At 46.8% G+C, this 23576-nt stretch overlaps 2 protein-coding genes across 4 annotated transcripts in view; one reads left to right on the plus strand and one right to left on the minus strand.

Annotated features, from left to right (window-relative positions):
* Nucleotides 1-22295, plus strand: part of tmem132e (transmembrane protein 132E) — a 42379-nt gene extending 20084 nt beyond the window's left edge. The window contains exons 2-9 of the mRNA XM_062959230.1: nt 6499-7372; nt 9060-9197; nt 11636-11837; nt 11938-12081; nt 17505-17710; nt 18367-18652; nt 19615-19806; nt 19897-22295. Of these exons, the coding sequence (XP_062815300.1) occupies nt 6499-7372; nt 9060-9197; nt 11636-11837; nt 11938-12081; nt 17505-17710; nt 18367-18652; nt 19615-19806; nt 19897-20919 (3065 nt within the window). The 3' untranslated portion in view covers nt 20920-22295. The remainder of the gene's footprint in view (nt 1-6498; nt 7373-9059; nt 9198-11635; nt 11838-11937; nt 12082-17504; nt 17711-18366; nt 18653-19614; nt 19807-19896) is intronic.
* Nucleotides 1-23576, minus strand: part of LOC134293027 (tectonic-like complex member MKS1) — a 237211-nt gene that overhangs the window by 103226 nt on the left and 110409 nt on the right. The gene's annotated exons all lie outside the window — the stretch shown is intronic.

The following is a 23576-nucleotide window of genomic DNA, read 5'->3' on the forward strand; positions in this document are numbered from 1 at the left end:
TTATTATTATTATTATTATTATTATTATTAGATTCCTTGTATGTGTGTGTGTGTAGTTACTGTATTATTATTATTATTATTAGGATCCTTGTGTGTGTGTGTGTATCAATCATATCCTATGTAAGTCATCTATCTCTGGCTGGATGTCCATCTGTCGGGAGGGCTTTTATTGTATGTATAACAGAATAGGGTGGACTGGATGGCCTTCCCGCTCTAGGATATATCTATTGTGTGTATGTATGTGTGTGTGTGTGTGTGTGTGTGTGTGTATATATATATATATATATATATATATATATATATATATATATATATATATCTCAATCCTATTTATTGTATGTAACTCCTCCACCTTTGGCTGGATGTCCACCTGTCGGGAGGGCTTTGGTGGTGTCTGTATAGCAGAACAAGGTTGGCCCAGGGAGCCGGAGCCGCGCACGATGCCCTTGATCCGCACCCGGGGCCGAGCGAGCGATTAGGCGTCTTTGTGGCGGGATTAGCGGAGCGTGGCGCTTCCGAGGGGGGATTAGCGGGGGCCCTTTAAGTGCATTGGGCGGGGGTCCCGGGCATTGCGCGACACATTAATCCCGCTCCCAGACTCCGCGTCTGGCTCTTGGAAGAAGCGCCAACCTGAAGGAATCCCCGTCTCGTTGAGACCCCGGCCGTGGCGTCTTCGGAACAGGATGTAGGTCAATCGGCCCCAGTTTTTTGGGGGGGGAGGGGGGGCTCCCAGACAGATGCTGACTCTCAACTGGGCAAGGGGTGGGTTGGTCTCTTGGAAGACGTACCTTTGTCTATTTTAGAAATCACATCTTTGCCTATTGCACAAAACATCCCTTTCCCTATTGAAGGAAACACAGGTTTGCCTATTGCGCAAAAAACACGCCTTGGTCTATTTCACAATAGGTAGGTTTCTTGGAAGACGTACCTTTGTCTATTTTAGAAATCACATCTTTGCCTATTGCACAAAACAGCCCTTTCCCTATTGAAGGAAACACAGGTTTGCCTATTGCGCAAAAAACACACCTTGGTCTATTTCACAATAGGTAGGTTTCTTGGAAGACGTACCTTTGTCTATTTTAGAAATCACATCTTTGCCTATTGCACAAAACATCCCTTTCCCTATTGAAGGAAACACAGGTTTGCCTATTGCGCAAAAACACGCCTTGGTCTATTTCACAATAGGTAGGTTTCTTGGAAGACGTACCTTTGTCTATTTTAGAAATCACATCTTTGCCTATTGCACAAAACATCCCTTTCCCTATTGAAGGAAACACAGGTTTGCCTATTGCGCAAAAACACGCCTTGGTCTATTTCACAATAGGTAGGTTTCTTGGAAGACGTACCTTTGTCTATTTTAGAAATCACATCTTTGCCTATTGCACAAAACAGCCCTTTCCCTATTGAAGGAAACAAAGGTTTGCCTATTGCGCAAAAAACACGCCTTGGTCTATTTCACAATAGGTAGGTTTCTTGGAAGACGTACCTTTGTCTATTTTAGAAATCACATCTTTGCCTATTGCACAAAACATCCCTTTCCCTATTGAAGGAAACACAGGTTTGCCTATTGCGCAAAAAACACGCCTTGGTCTATTTCACAATAGGTAGGTTTCTTGGAAGACGTACCTTTGTCTATTTTAGAAATCACATCTTTGCCTATTGCACAAAACATCCCTTTCCCTATTGAAGGAAACACAGGTTTGCCTATTGCGCGAAAACACGCCTTGGTCTATTTCACAATAGGTTGGTCTCTTGGAAGACGTACCTTTGTCTGTTCTACAAAACACACCTTTGTCTATTGAACCTAACACACCTTTCCCTATTTCACAAAACAGACCTTTGTCCATTAAAAGAAACATAGGTTTGGCTATTGCGCAAAAACACGCCTTGGTCTATTGCACAATAGGTTGGTGGTCTCTTGGAAGACGTAATAATAATAATAACTTTATTTTTATACCCCGCCTCTATCTCCCCGGAGGGGACTCAGGGCGGCTTACATGGGGCCAAGCCCGAATAAAAACAGTAGCAGTATAAAACACAGCAATAGACAACAACTTGCACAATAAAAAAATAAAAATAATAAAATAAAACATTAGCCAATAAAAAACAAGAACTTATAAAAACATGGATTAAAACTGAGAGATTGTAAAAGTAGACTGGGTAAGGTGCACCATATAAATATTGTAAACACAAGGTGACTGATAAAGTGCTGCAAATTCTGGACCTTTGTCTATTACACAAAACACACCTTTGTCTATTGAACCTAACACACCTTTCCCTATTGCACAAAACAGACCTTTGTCCATTAAAAGAAACATAGGTTTGGCTATTGCGCAAAAACACGCCTTGGTTGGTGGTGTTTTGGAAGACGTACAATAGGTTGGTGGTGTTTTGGAAGACGTACCTTTGTCTATTTCACAAAACACACCTTTGTCTATTGAACCTAACGCACCTTTCCCTATTGCACAAAACAGACCTTTCCCTATTGAAGGAAACACAGGTTTGCCTATTGTGCAAAAACACGCCTTGGTCTATTGCACTTGGTTGGTCTCTTAGAAGACGTACCTTTGTCTATTTCACAAAACACACCTTTGTCCATTGCACAAACACACCTTTGTCTATTGCACAAACACACCTTTATCTATTGCACAAACATACCTTTGTCTATTGAACCGATCACACCTTTTTTCTATTTTACTAAACATACCTTTGTCTATTTCACTAAACACATCTTCATCAGTTACACAAAACAAACCTTTGTCTACTTCACAAAACAGACCTTTGTCTACTGGAACCGAACACACCTTTTTTCTATTTTACTAAACATACCTTTGTCTATTTGACTAAACACACCTTCATCAATTACACAAAACATACTTTTGTCTACTGATCCCTAACACATCTTTGTCTTTTGCACAATACAGACCTTTCCCTATTTAAGGAAACATAGGTTTGCCTATTGCGCAAAACATACCTTGGTCTATTTCACAATAGGTTGGTTTCTTGGAAGACGTACCTTTGTCTATTTCCCAAAACACACCTTTGTCTATTTAACATTAGGTTGGTCTCTTGGAAGACGTACCTTTGTCTATTTCACAAAACACACCTTTGTCTATTGCACAAACATACTTTTGCCTTTTGAACCTAACATACCTTTGTCTATTGCACAAACATACCTTTGTCTATTGAACCTAACACACCTTTTTCTATTTTACAACACACCTTTGTCTATTTCACTAAACAGACCTTTCCCTATTGAAGAAAACATAGGTTTGCCTATTGCGCAAAACACGCCTTTGTCTATTTCACAATAGGTTTGATTCTTGGAAGACGTACCTTTGTCTATTTCACAAAACACACCTTTGTCTATTGTACAAAACACACCTTTGTCTATTTCACAATAGGTTTGATTCTTGGAAAACGTACCTTTGTCTATTACACATAACACACCTTTGTCTATTTCACAAACACACCTTTGTCTATTTCACAATAGGTTTGATTCTTGGAAAACGTACCTTTGTCTATTACACAAAACACACCTTTGTCTATTTCACAATAGGTTTGATTCTTGGAAAACTTACCTTTGTCTATTACACAAAACACACCTTTGTCTATTTCACAATAGGTTTGATTCTTGGAAAACGTACCTTTGTCTATTACACAAAACACACCTTTGTCTATTCCACAAAACACACTTTTGTCTATTTCACAATAGGTTTGATTCTTGGAAAATGTACATTTGTCTATTACACAAAACACACCTTTGTCTATTTCACAAACACACCTTTGTCTATTTCACAATAGGTTTGATTCTTGGAAAACGTACATTTGTCTATTACACAAAACACACCTTTGTCTATTGCACAAAACACACCTTTGTCTATTTCACAATAGGTTTGATTCTTGGAAAACGTACATTTGTCTATTACACAAAACACACCTTTGTCTATTTCACAAACACACCTTTGTCTATTTCACAATAGGTTTGATTCTTGGAAAACGTACCTTTGTCTATTACACATAACACACCTTTGTCTATTGCACAACACACCTTTGTCTATTACACAAAACACACCTTTGTCTATTACACAAAACACACGTTTGTCTATTGCACAAAACATCCCTTTCCCTAGTGAAGAAAACCCAGGTTTGCCTATTGTGCAGAACACACAGACAAAGCTGCGTTTTGGTCTGTCTGCTCCTAGAACTGTCTTGGCCTTTTCCGCTGCCGCGTCACCCCCTCTGAGAGTGTGTGGATTCCCGGGAAGCGTTGAGCCTCAGTGCGCAAGGCCGTGCGCCCATGCGTGAAGATGCCCAGGAGGAGGAGGAGGAGGAGGAGGCGGCCGCTCTTTTCGTTCCTTCTCCCACCGAACGCGAGGCTGGGTGCCCGGGGAATTGCGCTGATGCGCCTAATGGCGCGGAAGAGCCCGGCGCCGCCACAGCCAGCTGAACATCATGCGCAGGAGGGAAAGCCTGGCCGCCACTCCCTGCCTTGGCTGCGGTCCCGGCCAAGGAGCCGAGAGGGTGATGCGGCAGCGGAAAAGGCCAAGACAGTTCGAGGCGGAGGCCTGGCTAGATGGACACAAGCTGGACGTGAGCCAAGAGTGTGGTGCGGCGATGCAAAAGGCCAATGCGACCCCTAGACTAGTATTATTATTATTATTATATCGGCTATGGCTTGAGCATATGGATATGCTTTGCGCAATAGACAAGTGTGGTGTTTGTTCAATAGGCTGACATACGTTTGTGAACAAGGTGTTTGTGACATAAAGGTACGCTGTGCAATAAACATGTTTTAGTGCAATAGGCAAAGGTGTTTTTGTGAAACAAAAGTATGTTTCGTTCAATAGAAAAAGGTGTTTTGTTCAATAGACAAACTTATGTTTCGTTCAATAGACAAAGGTATGTTTTGTGAAACAGACAAAGCTACGTGAAATAGATAAAGGTATGTTTTGTGCAACAGACAAGGGTGTGTTTTGTGCAATAGACTAAGGTGTGTTAGTTTCAATAGATGAAGGTGTGTTTTGTGCAAAAGACAAAGGTGTATTTGTGCAATAGACTAAGATGTGTTTGTGAAATAGACTAAGGTGTGTTACTTTCAATAGATGTTGTGTTTTGTGCAACAGACAAAGGTGTGTTTTGTGCAATAGACTAAGGTGTGTTACTTTCAATAGATGAAGGTGTGTTTTGTACAATAGACAAAGGTACATTTGCCAAATAGACAAAGGTATGTTTTGTAAAATAGATGAAGGCCTGTTTCTGAAATACACAAGGGTATGTTTTGGGCAATAGACAAAGGTGTGTTGTGCAATAGATGAAGATACGTTAGCCAAATAGACAAAGCTATGTTTTTTGCAATAGATAAAGATGTGTTAGGTTCAATAGACAAAGGAATGTTTGTAAGTAGACAAAGGTGTGTTTGTGCAATAGACAAAGGTGTGTTTTTGCAATAAAGGTGTGTTTGTTCAATAGACAAAGGTGTGTTTGTGCAATAAAGGTATGTTTGTTCAATAGACAAAGGTGTGTTTGTGCAATAGACAAAGGTGTGTTTCTACAATAGACAAAGGTGTGATTGTGAAATAGGCAAAGGCGTGTTCGTGCAATAGGCAAAGGTGTGTTGTGCAATAGGCAAAGGTGTGTTTGTTCAATAGACAAAGGTGTGTTCGTTCAATAAACAAAGGTGTGTTTGTGCAATAGGCAAAGGCGTGTTTGTGCAATAGACAAAGGTGCGTTTATCCAATAGACAAAGGTGCGTTTATGCAATAGACAAAGGTGTGATTGTGAAATAGGCAAAGGTGTGTTTGTGCAATAGGCAAAGATGTGTTTGTGCAATAGGCAAAGATGTGTTTGTGCAATAGGCAAAGGCGTGTTTGTGCAATAGACAAAGGTGTGTTGTGCAATAGGCAAAGGTGTGTTGTGAAATAGGCAAAGGTGTGTTTGTAAAATAGACAAAAGTGTGCTTGTAAAATAGACAAAAGTGTGTTTGCGCAATATGCAAAGGTGTTTTTGTGCAGTAGACAAAGGTGTGTTTTGCAATAGGCAAAGGTGTGTTTGGGCAATAGGCAAAGGTGTGTTTTTGCAATAGACAAAGCTATGTTTTGTGCAATAGATAAAGATGTATTAGGTTCAATAGAGAAAGGAATGTTTGTAAGTAGACAAAGGTGTGTTAGTGCAATAGATGAAGATACGTTTGCCAAATAGACAAAGCTATGTTTGTGCAATAGATAAAGGTGTGTTGGTGAAACAGACAAAGCTGTGTTTGTGCAATAGATAAAGGTGTGTTTGTGCAATAGACAAAGGCGTGTTTGTGCAATAGACAAAGGTGTGTTTCTGCAATAGACAAAGGTGTGTTTGTGCAATAGACAAAGGCGTGTTTGTGAAATAGACAAAGGTGTGTTGTGCAATAGACAAAGGCGTGTTTGTGCAATAGACAGACCTATGGTGAGCTCCGTGTGTGCATCTGCCGGTGAGCATCTCCCGTCTTGTGTCTCCCCGCAGCCCAGCCCAAGGCCCACCCCACGGGACCGCCGCCCACCGAGACCCCTCCCCCGGCGCCCGCGGCGGCCACCCTGCCGGTCACCTTCCGCCTGTCCAACGCCCGGCTGGCCTTCTTCCTGCGCCCGACCACGCCCCCGGCCCCTCCGGACAACGCCAGCCGGTCGGAGCCCTTCGTGGTCTTCCAGACGCAGGAGGTTCCGGTGGTGAACGCCTCGCTGGGCCCCCTGGTGGCGGGGCAGGCCGTGCCGCGGGAGCTGCTCCAGCCGCCCAGCGCCCTGGAGGTGCCCGACCGGCTGACGGTCAACTGGAAGGTGCGGGCGTCCATCGTGCGGGCGCGGGTGCCGGCCGACGAGCCCTCGGCCCAGGTCTTCTTCTACGTGGCCGGGCGCGACTGGGACGCCGCCGAGCCCCCCCGCGAGCGCCTGCCCTGCGTGCGCCTGCACGCCTTCCGCGAGGCCCTCGAGCTGCGCGCCGCCTGCCGCCTCCGGGGCCCCCTGGCCGCCTGCCTGGCCCAGGCCCCCCTGCCCCGCGCCTGGTTCGCCCCCCCCGCCGGCACCCAGCCCGACCCCCCCGCCGTGGAGCTCTACTACACGCTGCTCTTGCACGGCAATGGCGGGGGCGGGGACTGCGAGGGCGAGGCCGGGGGGCGGGGGGGGCACCCCGGGGCGCGGGCCGAGGGCCCCACCCAGCACCCCCTCCTGCGCATCGGCAGCCTGCGCCTGGCCCCGCCCCCGCCCGGCCCCCCCGCCCAGGAGCAGCGCCTGGACGACCACCTGCTCCTGCGCCTCCCCCACGGGCCCCTCCGCCCCGGGGACCTCCTCCGCGTGGCCCTCCTCCGCGCACGGAACTCCTCCGTCCAGCAGTTCACGCTCAGGTAAGGACCCCCCCCCCCCACAGCGCCCACCCCCCAGGACCTCAGGGTCTTCAGCAGGAACGTTCCCATATCTAGACATACATCCATCCATCCGAGAATCCCTCCGTCTGTCCATCCATCCATCCGTCTGTCCATCCATCAATCCGAGAATCCATCCATCCATCCGTCTGTCCATCCATCCATCTGAGAATCCATTCATCCATCTGTCTGTCCATCCATCCATCCGTCTGTCCATCCATCCATCCATCCATCCATCCATCTGAGAATCCATCCATCTGTCCATCCATCCATCCATCCGTCTGTCCATCCATCCATCTGAGAATCCATTCATCCATCTGTCTGTCCATCCATCCATCCGTCTGTCCATCCATCCATCCATCCATCCATCCATCTGAGAATCCATCCATCTGTCCATCCATCCATCCATCCGTCTGTCCATCCATCCATCTGAGAATCCATCCATCTGTCCATCCATCCATCCATCCGTCTGTCCATCCATCCATCTGAGAATCCATCCATCCATCCATCCGTCTGTCCATCCATCCATCCATCCATCCATCTGAGAATCCATCCATCTGTCCATCCATCCATCTGAGAATCCATCCATCCATCCATCCGTCTGTCCATCCATCCATCTGAGAATCCATCCATCCATCTGTCTGTCCATCCATCCATCCGTCTGTCCATCCATCCATCCATCCATCCATCCATCCATCTGAGAATCCATCCATCTGTCCATCCATCCATCCATCCGTCTGTCCATCCATCCATCTGAAAATCCATCCATCTGTCCATCCATCCATCCATCCGTCTGTCCATCCATCCATCTGAGAATCCATCCATCTGTCCATCCATCCATCCATCCGTCTGTCCATCCATCCGTCTGTCCATCCATCCATCCATCCATCCATCTGAGAATCCATCCATCTGTCCATCCATCCATCTGAGAATCCATCCATCCATCCATCCGTCTGTCCATCCATCCATCTGAGAATCCATCCATCCATCTGTCTGTCCATCCATCCATCCGTCTGTCCATCCATCCATCCATCCATCCATCCATCTGAGAATCCATCCATCTGTCCATCCATCCATCCATCCGTCTGTCCATCCATCCATCTGAGAATCCATCCATCTGTCCATCCATCCATCCATCCGTCTGTCCATCCATCCATCTGAGAATCCATCCATCTGTCCATCCATCCATCCGTCTGTCCATCCATCCATCCATCCATCTGAGAATCCATCCATCTGTCCATCCATCCATCCATCCGTCTGTCCATCCATCCATCTGAGAATCCATCCATCTGTCCATCCATCCATCCATCCGTCTGTCCATCCATCCATCTGAGAATCCATCCATCTGTCCATCCATCCATCCGTCTGTCCATCCATCCATCCATCCATCCCTCCATCCCTCCATCTCTCCATGCATATAAGTATCCACTCAACCATGCATCCATCCACCCACCCATATATCTATCTGTGTATGAATATAAGCATCTCTACCCATCCATCCATCTACCTATGCATATCTACCAAGCTCAACCATGTATGCATCCATCTCTATCTATCTATCTTGTTGTTGTTGTTGTTGTTATTGGAAAGGCTGGAGGGCCCCTGGGGTTGCTTTTGTTGTTGTTGTTGTTGTTGTTGTTGCACGCTCCTCCTCCTCGTCCGTCCGCAGGGTGAAGGCCAAGAAGGGGGTGAACCTGCTGGCGACTCGAACCCGGCACCCCAACTGGCTGCTCAACGCAGAGATCCAGGCGGGCAGCAAGCACGCCACCTCCAGCGTGGACGTCTCCTGGATCGGGGCCCCAGACAGGTGAGCCCTTCGCGGAGACGGCCGTTCTCTCTCTCTCTCGCTCCCCAACATCTGGGAGTATTTTTTGAATCAATAACTCCAGAGTCTCTCCTTCTTTGCAATCTTATAAGGCAGTGATGGCCAACCTATGACACGCGTGTCAGCACTGACATGCCTAGCCATTTTTGCTGACACGCTGCCGCATGCAGATTGATTGGATGACTTGGATGTCTTTTGTGGCCAAATTTGGTGCGATTTGGCCCAGTGGTTTTGTTGTTTACTCCATGGGAATTATGCACATTACATATCTATATATTAGACATGTCCAAAAAATCGTTTTGAATCGTATATCGGAATTATTTCGGATTGTTCTCGCTTTCTGATACGCATTCCGAGACATTGTCTCACGGCGTAACCAGCAATGTAATTCGAACCATTGTTGGCCCATTCTCTAATTGTCTCTTAATGTTTTGTTATCCCCCCCCCCATTTTTTTAACGTATTTTTAAATATATATTTTTTAATTTTTTTGTTTCTGCAACCTACCTTGAATGGGAGCTTAGCTCAGCCTAACATGGTTCTTTCTCTTAGCAAGGGAATTTCTAGTTTTCAAAGTATCTTTGCACAACTTGCAAGGGTATTGCAAATTTGATGAGGATAGCTCAAGAAACGAGGGCGGGAGAGCCCTGTAAAAGTCCGTCCCCCAGTTCCTTTTTTTTTGGTGATTGCGCATGCACATCCGCCATTTTAGAAACATTTAGAATCATTACGAATTTTCGGAAATATCAGAAATTTTTGGGTGAAAAAATCAGAAATACTTTCTATATCAAAGCGCCAGCGCCCCCTACTTTAGAAACGAGAATTGAAACGTTTTTTTCATCGATCGGACATGCCTACTATATATATAAAAAAAATTCGGCCTAGGACAAAAGAACAAAACTACACATCCCAGAAACACTAAACTTGGCAACACAACCCCTCATCCAATACAATCTATCTATCTATATATATAAAAGAGTGATGGCATCATGGCGACCCACAAAACAACAAAACTACAGGCCCCCCAACCTCGAAATTTGACAACACAATCCATCATCCACGCCTCTAGGTTGATACAACAAAAAGAAAAGAAAAATAAATTCCTAACTAGAGAGAGAGGAATAATTGCTTTTATCCAATTACTGCCAGTTAGAAGGCTAAGCTCCTCCAGCTTGGTCTCCTAGCAACCCAATAAAAAACACTAAAAACACTAAAAAATAATTAAAAACACTAAAAAAAATAATACAATAAAATACTATAATAACAGAAAGTAACTAAAAATAATACAAGAAAATAATAAAATATAATAAATAAAAAGATAACTTACAATAAAATTAATTAAAAAAATACAAATAACGTCAAATAAAAATTACACAACAATTTTTAACCAATACCACCACCACCTTGCCACAGCAACGCGTGGCCGGGCACAGCTAGTCTATCTATATATATATAAAAGAGTGATGGCATCCCGGCGACCCACAAAACAACAAAACTACAGGCCCCCCAACCTCGAAGTTTGACAACACAACCCATCATCCACGCCTCTAGGTTGATACAACAAAAAGAAAAGAAAAATAAAGTCCTAATTAGAGGGAGAGGAATAATTGTTTTTTATCCAATTGCTGCCAGTTACAAGGCTAAGCTCCGCCCACTTGGTCTCCTAGCAACCCACTCAGCCCAGGGGACAGGCAGAGTTAGGCCTCACTTAGGCCTCTTCCACACTGGCTATAAAATACAGATTATCAGATTTTAACTGCATTATATGGCAGTGTAGACTCAAGGCCCTTCCACACAGCTATATAACCCATTTATAATCTTATTTTATCTGCTTTGAACTGGATTATCTTGACTCCACACTGCCATATAATCCACTTCAGTGTGCAGTTGGACACAACTGGACTTAATGTCAGGAGAAAACCTTGACCCTTGACCTTAACTACCACCAATTCCTCAATACTTTATTTCCCAGACCACCAGACTTCGCCACATCAACGCGTGGCCGGGCACAGCTAGTCTATATATATATACACTAGCTGTGTCCGGCCATGCGTTGCTGTGGCAAAGTGGTGGTGGTATTGGTTGTTGTGGAATTTTTATTTGACGTTATTTGTATTTTTTTTAAATTAATTTTATTGTAACTTATCTTTTTTATTTATTATATTTTATTATTGTGTTGTATTATTTGTAGTTATTTTGTTATAGTATTTTATTGTATTAATTTTTTTTAGTTTTTATTATTTTTTATTGTATTAATTGTATTTATTTTATTTTTTATTAACACTGGGCTGAGTGGATTGCTAGGAGTCCAAGGTTGGGGGGCTTGTAGTTTTGTTGTTTTGTGCGTCGCCATGATGCCATTACTCTTTTATATATATATATTTATCTGTTTATCTATATTCGTGGCTATTTTTTTCCCAGGGAGGAGGAGGAGGAGGAGGGTCCCTATGAGGTCATGCAGCTGGACTTTGAGATGGAGAACTTCACCAGCCAGTCGGTCACTCGGCGGATCATGTGGCACGTGGACTACCGGGGCCGCAGCCCCCCGCCCGACCTGGAGAAGGCCGTGACCGAGCTGACCGTCCTCCAGAAGGACATCCGGGCCATCCTGCCCCTGGCCATGGTCAGTATCAAGTAGCCAGAAACACCCCAACAGATGACCACCCAGCCTTTGCAACAGCCACCATCATAATAATATTATTATCTATGGTTCTCTCCCGAAGGACACCGAGATCATCAACACGGCCATCCTGACCGGCCGGACGGTGGCCATCCCGGTGAAGGTCATCGCCATCGAGGTCACCGGGGTCATCCTGGACGTCTCCGGGTCAGTACGGTGCAAATCCAGCAACGAAGACATCATCAAGGTGAGCCAAGTCGTTTGCATATCATTTGCCTATTTCCGACTGAATCTCTATGTTTCTCGACGCGGATATATATATATCTATATACATCTTAAACCAATCCACTTTGGTTTAAGTCTGAAGATTAGAGATGATATATATATATATATATATATATATATATATATATATATATAGGAGTTATATCTTCACAATCCGCTTTGGATTTAAGTCCGAACTTTAAAGACGTTATGTGTTCACAATCCGCTTTGGATTTAAGTCCGAACTTTAAAGACATTAAATCTTCACAATTCGCTTTGGCTTAAGTCTGAATGTTAGAGACTATATATATATATATATATATATTTATATATGTAAACATATGCTTTGGATTTAAGTCCGAACATTAAAGACGTTATGTGTTCACAATCCGCTTTGGATTTAAGTCCGAACTTTAAGGGAGTTATAACTTCACAATCCGCTTTGGCTTAAGTCTGAACGTTAGAGACATATATATATATATATATATATATAAAAACACTCAATCCGCTTTGGATTTAAGTCCGAACTTCAAAGACGTTATGTGTTCACAATCTGCTTTGGATTTAAGTCCGAACATTAGAGACTATATATATATATATATCACGATTCGCTTTGGATTTAAGTCCGAACTTTAAGAGAGTTATATCTTCACAATCCACTTTGGATTTAAGTCCGAACTTTAAGGGAGTTATAGCATCACAATCCGCTTTGACTTAAGCCTGAACATTAGAGACGATATATATATATATATGTAAACATATATAAACACACAGTCTGCTTTGGATTTAAGTCCGAACTTTAAGGGAGTTATAGCATCACAATCTGCTTTGGCTTGTCTGAACGTTAGACACAATATATATATATACATATATATATATATGTAAACATATGTAAACACACAATCTGCTTTGGATTTAAGTCCGAATTTTAAAGACGTTATGTGTTCACAATCCGCTTTGGTTTAAGTCTGAGCGATATATATATATATATATATAAACACACGATCTGCTTTGGATTTAAGTCCGAACTTTAAGGGAGTCATTTCTTCACAATCCGCTTTGGTTTAAGTCTGAATGTTAGAGATTATATATATATATATATATATACATATATAAACATATATAAACACATGATCTGCTTTGGATTTAAGTCCGAACTTTAAAGACGTTATGTGTTCACAATCTGCTTTGGCTTAAGTCTGAATGTTAGACGATATATATATATATATATATAAACATATAAAAACACACAATCCGCTTTGGATTTAAGTCCGAACTTTAAAGACGTTATGTGTTCACAATCCGCTTTGGATTTAAGTCCGAACTTTAAGGGAGTGTGTGTGTATATATATATATATATATATATAAAAACACGATCTGCTTTGGATTTAAGTCCGAACTTTAAGGGAGTTACATCTTCACAATCCGCTTTGGCTTAAGTCTGAATGTTAGAGACGAGATATATATATATATATATATATATGTGTGTGTGCGTGTGTGTGTGTGTGTGTGTAAACATATATAAACACACGATCTGCTTTGGATTTAAGTCCGAACTTTAAAGACGTTATGTGTTCACAATCCGCTTTGGATTTAAGTCCGAACTTTAAGGGAGTGTGTGTGTGTGTGTGTGTGTGTGTGTGTGTGTGTGTGTATATATATATATATATATATATATATATATATATATATATATAAAAACACGATCTGCTTTGGATTTAAGTCCAAACTTTAAGGGAGTTACATCTTCACAATCCGCTTTGGCTTAAGTCTGAATGTTAGAGACGAGATATATATATATATATATATATATATATATATATATATATATATATGTGTGTGTGTGTGTGTGTGTGTGTGTGTGTGTGTGTGTGTGTGTAAACATATATAAACACACGATCTGCTTTGGATTTAAGTCCGAACTTTAAAGACGTTATGTGTTGACAATCCGCTTTGGATTTAAGTCCGAACTTTAAAGACGTTATGTGTTGACAATCCGCTTTGGATTTAAATCCGAACTTTAAGGGAGTTATATCTTCACAATCAGCTTAGGCTTAAGTCTGAACAATAGATTTAAGTCCGAACTTTAAAGACGTTATGTGTTCACAGTCTGCTTTGGATTTAAGTCCGAACTTTAAAGACTTTATGTGTTGACAATCCGCTTTGGATTTAAGTCCGAACTTTAAGGGAGTTATATCTTCACAATCCGCTTTGGCTTAAGTCTGATATATATAAAAACACACGATCTGCTTTGGATTTAAGTCTGAACTTTAAGTGAATGATATGTCCACCATCCGAGGATACCCGACATCCGACCCGCTGACTGTTGGGATGGCCAAATGGATGACCGAGCCTTCCTTGTTTTGGGCCGCACCAGAATCCGCTCCGTGTGCTTCTCCCACCTCGATCGGGAGACGGGTGGCGCGGCGGGTGTTGTTTGATGCCTCGCGGTCGTTGCCGCCGCCTGCGTGGAGAGACAGCCTGCCGACACCGCCGCTGAATTATTTACAGGAACAGATAGCACACGGCGGGCTGATGGATGGGCCTTTGAGGCCGGATTGACAGCGCCGCCACCGCCACCCAGGTGAGCGCCGCCGCCGCCACGCCTGCCACAAACGCTGCCGTCGGCACATCAGTCACAGGAAACGGAGCAAATGGGAAGAAGCAGCGCTGCCGTCGTCTTGCAATGCAGGAAAAGCACAATCCGATCCCTCCCGACAGATGGACGTCCAGCCTTCAAGGAACCCAGAGGGAGAGAGTTCCACTGCTGAACAGTCAAATGATGCTCTCCAATGGTAAATTCAGCACCACATACAATCAATTGCCAATTTCAGCACGGTCGGTTCAGCACCCTGGAGAGCTCCCCAAAACATACACATGTTCAGCTCAGCAACCTGGAGAGCTCCCCATACAACCGGACGGCAGATTCAGCACCTTGGAAAGCTCCCAATACAACCAGGTGGAAGGTTCAGCACCTGGGAGAGTCCTCCCATGCAAGTAAACAGCGGATCCAGCACCCTGGAGAGCTCCCCATACAACCCAATGGTAGTTCTGGCACCTTGGAGAGCTCCCCATACAACCCAATGGCAGTTTGGAGAGCTCCCCGTACAACCCAATGGTAAATTCAGCACCCTGGAGAGCTCCCCAAAACATACACATGGTCACCTCGCACCCCTAAGAACTCCACAAAATATACACACCATGGAGAGCTCCTCAAAGCATACACATGGTCGGTTCGGCACCCCGGAGAGCTCCATATACAGTCAAATTAACTCTTCAGCACCTTGGGGAGCTCAACATGTAACCAAGCTGTGAGTTCATACAACTGGATGATTCAGCACCTTTGAGATCTCACCATACAATCAAGTGTTGATTTCAGAATGGTCGGTTCAGTACCCTGGAGAGCTTCCCAATACATACACGTGGTAAGCTCAACACCCCGGAGAGCTCCCCAAAACAGCACCCTATACAATCAAATGGTCTCTTCAGCACCTTGGAAAGCTCAACATGCAACCAAGCTGCGAGTTCAGAACCTTTGAGAGCTCCCCATTCAACCGGATGGAGGATTCAGCACCTTGGAGATCTCCCCATACAATCAAGTGTCGTTTTCAGCATGGTGGGTTAAGTACCCCGGAGAGCTCCCCAAAACATGGTCGGCTCAGCACCCTATACAACCAAATGGTCTCTTCAGCACCTTGGGAAGATCAACATGCAATCAAGCTGTGAGTTCAGCTCCTTGGAGAGCTCCCAATACAACCGGGTGGCAGATTCAGCACCATGGAGAGCTCCCAATACAACCGGATGGAAGATTCAGCACCTTGGAGATCTCCCAATATAACCGGATGGAAGATTCAGCACCATGGAGAGCTCACCATACAACCGGATGGAAAATTCAGCACCTGGGAGAGCCCCATGCAAGTGAATGGCGGATCCAGCACCATGGAGAGCTCCCCATACAACCCAATGGCAGCTTGGAGAGCTCCCCATACAACCCAATGGTAAATTCAGCACCTCGGAAAGCTCGATGAACTTAAGACCAGCGTCTCCGCTTTGGGCAACTCCTTTGTCATTGAATGGAAGTCCGGCACTTCGGGGAGTCCGGGATGAAAGCTCCTTTTGTGCTCATGAGTCTTCAGTCGGGTTCCCAGCTGGGAAACCGAAGCCTGGGAAGCCACTCGTGTCGTGAATTCTTATTTGAACCTGAAGATGTTCTTTGATCGGTTTTCAGTGAGACGGAGTATCTCAGGCACTTTCAGAGAAAGAAAGAGTCACATAGACTCCGGTACGGTCATGATCTCCAATCTTTGACATCTCCGGTCGGCTGACAAAGAACAGATGCCAGCCATAAAACCTCAATGACCCTCTGGTATGTGAGAGCCCCTATACAAATGGGACAAAGAGAAGGTTCTGGTATTCTGTACAATAAAAACTGTTATGTCATGATCTCCAATCTTTGACATCTCTGGTCGGTTGACAAAGAACAGATGCCAGCCATAAAACCTCAATGACCCCCTGGTATGTGAGAGCCCCTATACAAATGGGACAAAGAGAAGGTTCTGGTATTCTGTACAATAAAAACTGTTATGTCATGACCTCCAATCTTTGACATCTCCGGTTGGCTGACAAAGAACAGATGCCAGCCATAAAACCTCAATGACCCCCTGGTATGTGAGAGCCCCTATACAAATGGGACAAAGAGAAGGTTCTGGTATTCTGTACAATAAAAACTGTTATGTCATGATCTCCAATCTTTGACATCTCTGGTCGGTTGACAAAGAACAGATGCCAGCCATAAAACCTCAATGACCCCCTGGTATGTGAGAGCCCCTATATAAATGGGCCAAAGAGAAGGTTCTGGTATTCTGTACAATAAAACCTGTTGGAATCTACCAGCATGCGTCTTGGTGCTTTTTCTGGTGGAAGACTGACCCACAGCACAACTGGAAGAAGAGAACCTAACAATCCATAAAACTTCAATTACCCTCTGGTATGTGAGAGCCCCCATATAAATGGGCCAAAGAGAAGGTTCTGGTATTCTGTACAATAAAACCTGTTGGAATCTACCAGCGTGTGTCTTGGTGCTTTTTCTGGTGGAAGACTGACCCACAGCACAACTGGAAGAAGAGAACCTAACAATCCATAAAACCTCAATTACCCTCTGGTATGTGAGAGCCCCTATATAAATGGGCCAAAGAGAAGGTTCTGGTATTCTGTACAATAAAACCTGCTGGAATCTACCAGCGTGTGTCTTTGTTTTTGTAATAGCTATATGTTGGTTACACATGCCGTTTTCTTGGGATGGTGTCTTCACAGGCCCGTCTTTATCCAGACCCCCACTCGTCCACTTTCATTCGCACCCGGCCTTCCTCATACCGACTCCTCCACCCCGTCCTTCTCTCGCTGCAGGTCTCCAACGGCTGCGACTACGTCTTTGTGAGCGGGAAGGAGACGGGGGGCTCCATGAACGCGGGGGTCTCCTTCGGCTACGAGCACCTCAGCGCCCTCCTGGAGGTGACCGTCTGGGTGCCCCGCATCCCACTCCGCGTCGAGCTCTCTGACCCTCATCTCAGCCAGGTCAAAGGCTGGAGGATCCCCATCGTGGCCGACCGCAGGTAGCCGCCCGTCTCGCTTGGTCCTTCCTAAAAGGCCTCTCAGGAGAGGTAGAGGCTCAGCCCTGCCTCGGGCTCTTGGGAAGAAGCCACGCCCCCTTCCCTAGCTCCGCCCTCTGTGTCCCAAGAAGTGCCTCATGAGAGGTATAGAGGCTCAGCCCTGTCTCAGGCTCTTGGAAGGAGGCCCCGCCCCCACCATTAGCCCCACCCTTTAGTCCTAAAAGGACTCTCAGGAAAAATATAGAGGCTCAGCCCTGTCTCAGGCTCTTGGAAGGAGGCCCCGCCCCCTTCCCTAGCTCCGCCCTCTGTGTCCCAACAAGCGCCTCAGGAGAGGTATAGATGCTCAGCCCTGTCTCGGGCTCTTGGGAAGAAGCCACGCCCACTTCTCTAGCTCCGCCCTCTGTGTCCCAACAAGCGCCTCAGGAGAGGGATAGAGGCTCAGCCCTGTCTCAGGCTCTTGGGAAGAAGCCACGCCCCCTTCCCTAGCTCCGCCCTCTGTGTCCCAAGAAGTGCCTCAGGAGAGGTATAGATGCTCAGCCCTGTCTCAGGCTCTTGGGAAGAGGCCCCGCCCCTCCTCTGGCCCCGCCCCCATGTCACCACCCCCCCCGGATTGCTCCAGCGCCCACTAGTGTCCATATTCCTCCCGTCGCTTTCCGCAGGTCTGTCCGGGAGAGCGAGGATGACGAGGAGGAGGAGGAGGAGGAGCGGCGCCAGAGCCGGGGCTGCGCCCTCCAGTTCCAGCGCGCCTCCCTGCGCGTCTTCACCCAGTTCCACACCACATCCGCCGAAGGCAGCGACCAGGTGGTCACCATGCTGGGCCCCGAGTGGCTGGTGGAGGTGACCGACCTGGTGGGGGACTTCATGCGGGTGGACGACCCCCGGGTGGCCCGCCTGGTGGACACCCGGACCCTGGCCGGACGGGAGCCCGGCACCACCCTCTTCAAGGTCAGCAGGCCCTCCACATAACCAATCAGAAGCTACTAATACTACTAAAACACTCCTGGCAGATGTCCATCCCACCTCTATTGGAGGACCTCCCTCCAAGGCATTGTTGGTGCCAACGTCGAGCTGAAACACAGAATTATGATATTATTATTGGAAGAGACCCCAATAATAATATTGGTATTGTTGTTATCATTATTGGAAGATACCCCAGTGGTCATTTGTTATTAGTATACATTTCAGAATTATTATTATTATTATTATTATTATTATTATTATTATTATTATTATTATTATTATTATTGGAAGAGACCCCAGGGGTCACTGATCGTTAGTATAATATTAATTTCATTATTATTATTACTATTATTATTATTATCATCATCATCATTGAAAGGGAGCCCCGGGGTTATTTATTGTTAGTATAGTATTGTTTTCATCATCATCATTATCATTGGAAGGGACCCCAGGGGTCATTGATCGTTAGTATAATATTAATTTCATTATTATTATTACTACTATTATTATCATCATTGAAAGGGAGCCCCGGGGTTATTTATTATTAGTATAGTATTATTTTCATCATCATCATTATTATTGAAAGGGACCCCAGGGGTTATTGATCATTATGTAATATTGGTTTCAGTATTTAGTGTTAGCACCAGCAATGGTGGCATTATTGCTATTAATGTTATTGAGGGTTTTTTTTGGGATCGTGGAACACAAGTCAGAAGGGACCTTCTGGGGCCGATTGGGATTTGTTGTGATGCCCTTCGGCCTTCACAACGTGCCTGCGATGCCCTTCGGCCTTATTCTGGGCCTGGTTGGAGACGCTGGAGACCAGGGGTCATCTATCATTACTATTAGGTTTAGTATCAGTATTAGTATTTAGGGAGGCACCACTGAAACCCTCCGGGCAGATGGCCAGCCGTCTGAACCCTTTCCTTGCCTGTTTGCTTCCTTAGGTGGTCTCCCCGCTGACGGAGGCGGTGCTGGGGGAGGCGGCAGTGACGGTGTCGGAGGAGAAGGTCTCCCTGATGGCGCTGAAGGCCCAGCTGGTCTCCAACCTCTCTCTCTCCCTGCAGCCCAGTCCGGGCAGCAGCCACACCATCGTGGCCAAAGCCAGTGCCCAGCAGGCCCTCAGCCTCCCAAAGCAGGTCCGGCAGCATCGACATACATGCGTGTGTGTGTACGAAATGTATGAGGTGTAAACCCCTATGAACCACATCTCTCTCGCTCTCTTCCAGGAGGCCTTGCTGAGCCTTTGGGTCTCCTACAGCGACGGCACCACGGCCCCGCTCTCCTTGTACGACACGCGGGACTACACGCTGGTGCTGAGCAGCCAGGATCCCTCGGTGGTCTCAGTGGTGCCGGGAGGGTCCTTCCCGCTGGTCCGGGCTGAGGGCGAGGGCTCCGGCGAGCTGGTGAAGGCTGAGCTGACCATCTGCGAGGCCTGCCAGAAGACCAAGCGCAAGAGCACCTTGGCCACCGCCGTGGCGGGCGTCCAGGTCCGCTTCCCCTCCGAGGAGGAGCCCACCTACGACTACGAGCCGGTCCAGACCCCGAAGGAGAGCGGAGGTGATGGCCACACCACGACACGGCTGGATGTTTCCTGGCGCCTGGTGCCACCCAGCCCAGAGACCCGCTTACCCAGCGCGGTGCTCCCAACGAAGGACTTCCCCACACTCCCCACCGGCTATGTCCAAGTCCCCCGCGGCCTGACGGACCTGGAGATTGGCATGTACGCCCTCCTGGGGGTCTTCTGCCTGGCCATCTTGGTCTTCCTCATCAACTGCATCGTCTTTGTGCTCAAGTACCGGCACAAGCGCATCCCGCCTGAAGGCCAGACCAACATGGACCACTCGCACCACTGGGTCTTCCTGGGCAATGGGCAGCCCCTGCGGGCACAGGCTGAGCTGGCCACCCCACCGGCCGACCCGCTGGAGGGCGTCCCAAGCTGCTGCCATGGCGACCACCACAGCAGTGGGGGCTCCTCACAGACCAGTGTCCAGAGCCAGGTCCACGGCCGCGGGGACGGTTCCTCGGGTGGCTCGACCCGCGACCAGAGTGAGGACCCGCTCCACTCGCCCACCTCCAAGCGCAAGCGGGTCAAGTTCACCACCTTTGCCACCATGCCGTCCGAGGAGATGGGCTACGACTCCGTCCCCGTGGCCGACGAGGAGGACCTGGAGTGGGTCTGCCAGGACGTGGGACTTCAGGACCCCGAGGAGCTCCACAACTACATCCACAGGATCAAGGAGATGGCATAAAAAACGGGACGGAGTCCAACTCGCTGGGCCATTCCTTCTGAGGCTGATAGTGATACGTTGCGATGCCCTTCGGCCTACTCAACGTGCCTACGATGCCCTTCGGCCTTGTTCTGGGCCTGGTTGGAGACCCCGACTTCTTTTTTGCCAGGAAAGAGGGTCTCCCTCTAATCCAGGTCTGATTTGGATATGTTGAGATGTTTTTGGCCTCCTTTCAGGCCCAGTTGGAGACCCCAACTTCTTTTTTGCAGGGAAAGGGGATGATTTGGATACGTTGTGATGCACTTCGGCCTCCTCAACGTGTTCGCGATGCCCTTAATCCGACTTCTGGGCCTAGTTGGAGACCCCAACTTTTTTGTGGGGAAAGGGGGGTCCCTTCAATCCAGTTTGGATACGGATACATCGTAACGCCCTTCCGTCTTCTTGAGACGTTGACATATGCGGCAAAAGGGGTCCACGTACAATCTAGGTCTTATCCGGATATGTCATCATGCCGTTTGGCCTTCCAGGCCTGGATTTGATGCCCAACTTCTGGACACATTTGGGGACCACAACATTTGCAAAGAAAGGGTAGTACGGGACACTCTGTTGGGGCAACAATCACACCAGGTCTGATCATGGCCTGGGTCCGGAGGCAACACCGTCGACGAGCAAGAGATCCGTACTGAGTTGGGATACATTTCAACGTCGGAGAGGGAATGTTGTTACTCTGCCTTCCCAGAATCCACCGCTTGCCTTTTTTTTTGCTGCTCGTCTCCCGAAAGGCAAACCTTGGGTTTCCGCATTGGGTCTTCTTTATTTTATTTACAAAAATAAAAAAAAATATTTCTTTCTTGCACAATAAATAAATGTGGGAGAAACGGATATATCGTTCAGGGATGCAACCCGATCCCGGCCAGGCATGCATGGAAGACGCCACCGGGAGAGGACTCAACGGAGGACTTGGACACGATCACGGATTCCCGTCAGGCACTGTCAGTTCATGGGACGCAGCAAAAGTGGGGTGTCAAGGCCCTTTGTGTTGCTCCCCGTCCCCGATTCTCGTGCCTACGCTGCCTTACTGAATGTCCCGGCCCCGATTCGTCCGCGGTTGGGGTTGTTGACATGCAACTTGGCTCCCTTGAAGAGCAACGGTTGGGCGGGGCCTACTTTGGTGGGACGGCGGCCCCATTGGGGTCTCTATTGGGGTCTCGGAAAGTTGTTTCTGCACTGTGAAGCCATCCCTCTCCTTCCTCATTGGCCGGCCTGCTGTGACGTCACGGAATGCGGGAGTGTAGCTCCGCCCCCCTCGTGGATTTGGGCGGGTGGGAGGAGGGACGAGGAGGGTCCAAAGGGAGCTGGATTTCACCTTTTTGATATTAAAAAGTTACTCAGCTGAACCTGGTCAACAACTCTCTTATTTGTTCCTCGTCGACTCAAGTGTGGGCCTCTCCCTCCGGCGAAAGGGGTCTTTGGGGTCCTCAGAGGGTCCCCGACACCAAGGGGGTCCCCGTTGTGGTTCTTCAGGCTGGGCTTTTCGATCGTAGAAGACAACTCATGAACCTTCCTTACTTCTCTGCATCCTTCAGTCCATCCTTCCTTCTCTATCTCCTTCCTTTGACGTTCCAGGAGACAACCCATGTATCTTCCAACCTTCTCTTCTTTTCTTGGTTCCTTGGTCATCCCAGAAGGCAACCAATCTTCCTTCCTTCTCTCCTTCTTTTCTTGGACAACCCAGAAGACAACCAACCAACCTACCTTCCTTCCTTCCTTCTCTTCATCCTTCCTTCCTTCAACATCCCAGAAGACAACCCAAGAACCTTCCTTCTCGCCATCCTTCCTTCCTTGGTCATCCCAGAAGGCAACCTTCCTTCTCTCCTTCCTTCCTTCCTTCCTTCCTTCCTTCCTTCCTTCCTTCCTTCCTTCCTTCCTTCCTTCCTTCCTTCTGTCCTTCCTTCTGTCATTTCTTGGGCAACCCAGAAGACAACCTACCTACCTTCTCTCCATCCTTCCTTCCTTCAACATCCCAGAAGACAACCCATGAACCTTCCTTCTCTCCATCCTTCATTCCTTGGTCATCCCAGAAGGCAACCTTCTTTCTCTCCTTCCTTCCTTCTCCTTCCTTCCGTCTGTCCATCATTCTTGGGCAACCCAGAAGACAACTGACCTTCCTTCCTTCTCTCCTTCCTTCCGTCATTTCTTGGGCAACTCAGAAGACAACCAACCAACCAACCAACCTACCTTCTCTCCATCCTTCCTTCCTTCAACATCCCAGAAGACAACCCATGAACCTTCCTTCCCTCTCTTCTCTTCTTCCTTCCTTGGTCATTCTGGCCAAGATTGGTCAACCAATCTTCTTTCCTTCCCTTCCTTCCTTCCTTCCTTCCTTCCTTCCTTCCTTCCTTCTTTCCTTCCTTCCTTCAACATCCCAGAAGACAACCCATGAACCTTCCTTCTCTTCTCTTCTTCCATCCTTGGTCATTCTGGCCAAGATTGGTCAACCAATCTTCTTTCCTTCTCTTCCTTCCTTCCTTCCTACCTACCTACCTACCTACCTTCTCTCCATCCTTCCTTCCTTCAACATCCCAGAAGACAACCCATGAACCTTCCTTCTCTTCTCTTCTTCCATCCTTGGTCATTCTGGCCAAGATTGGTCAACCAATCTTCTTTCCTTCTCTTCC

This window comes from Anolis carolinensis, unplaced genomic scaffold (genome assembly GCF_035594765.1).
Source record: "Anolis carolinensis isolate JA03-04 unplaced genomic scaffold, rAnoCar3.1.pri scaffold_7, whole genome shotgun sequence".
Classification (NCBI taxonomy): domain Eukaryota; kingdom Metazoa; phylum Chordata; class Lepidosauria; order Squamata; family Dactyloidae; genus Anolis; species Anolis carolinensis.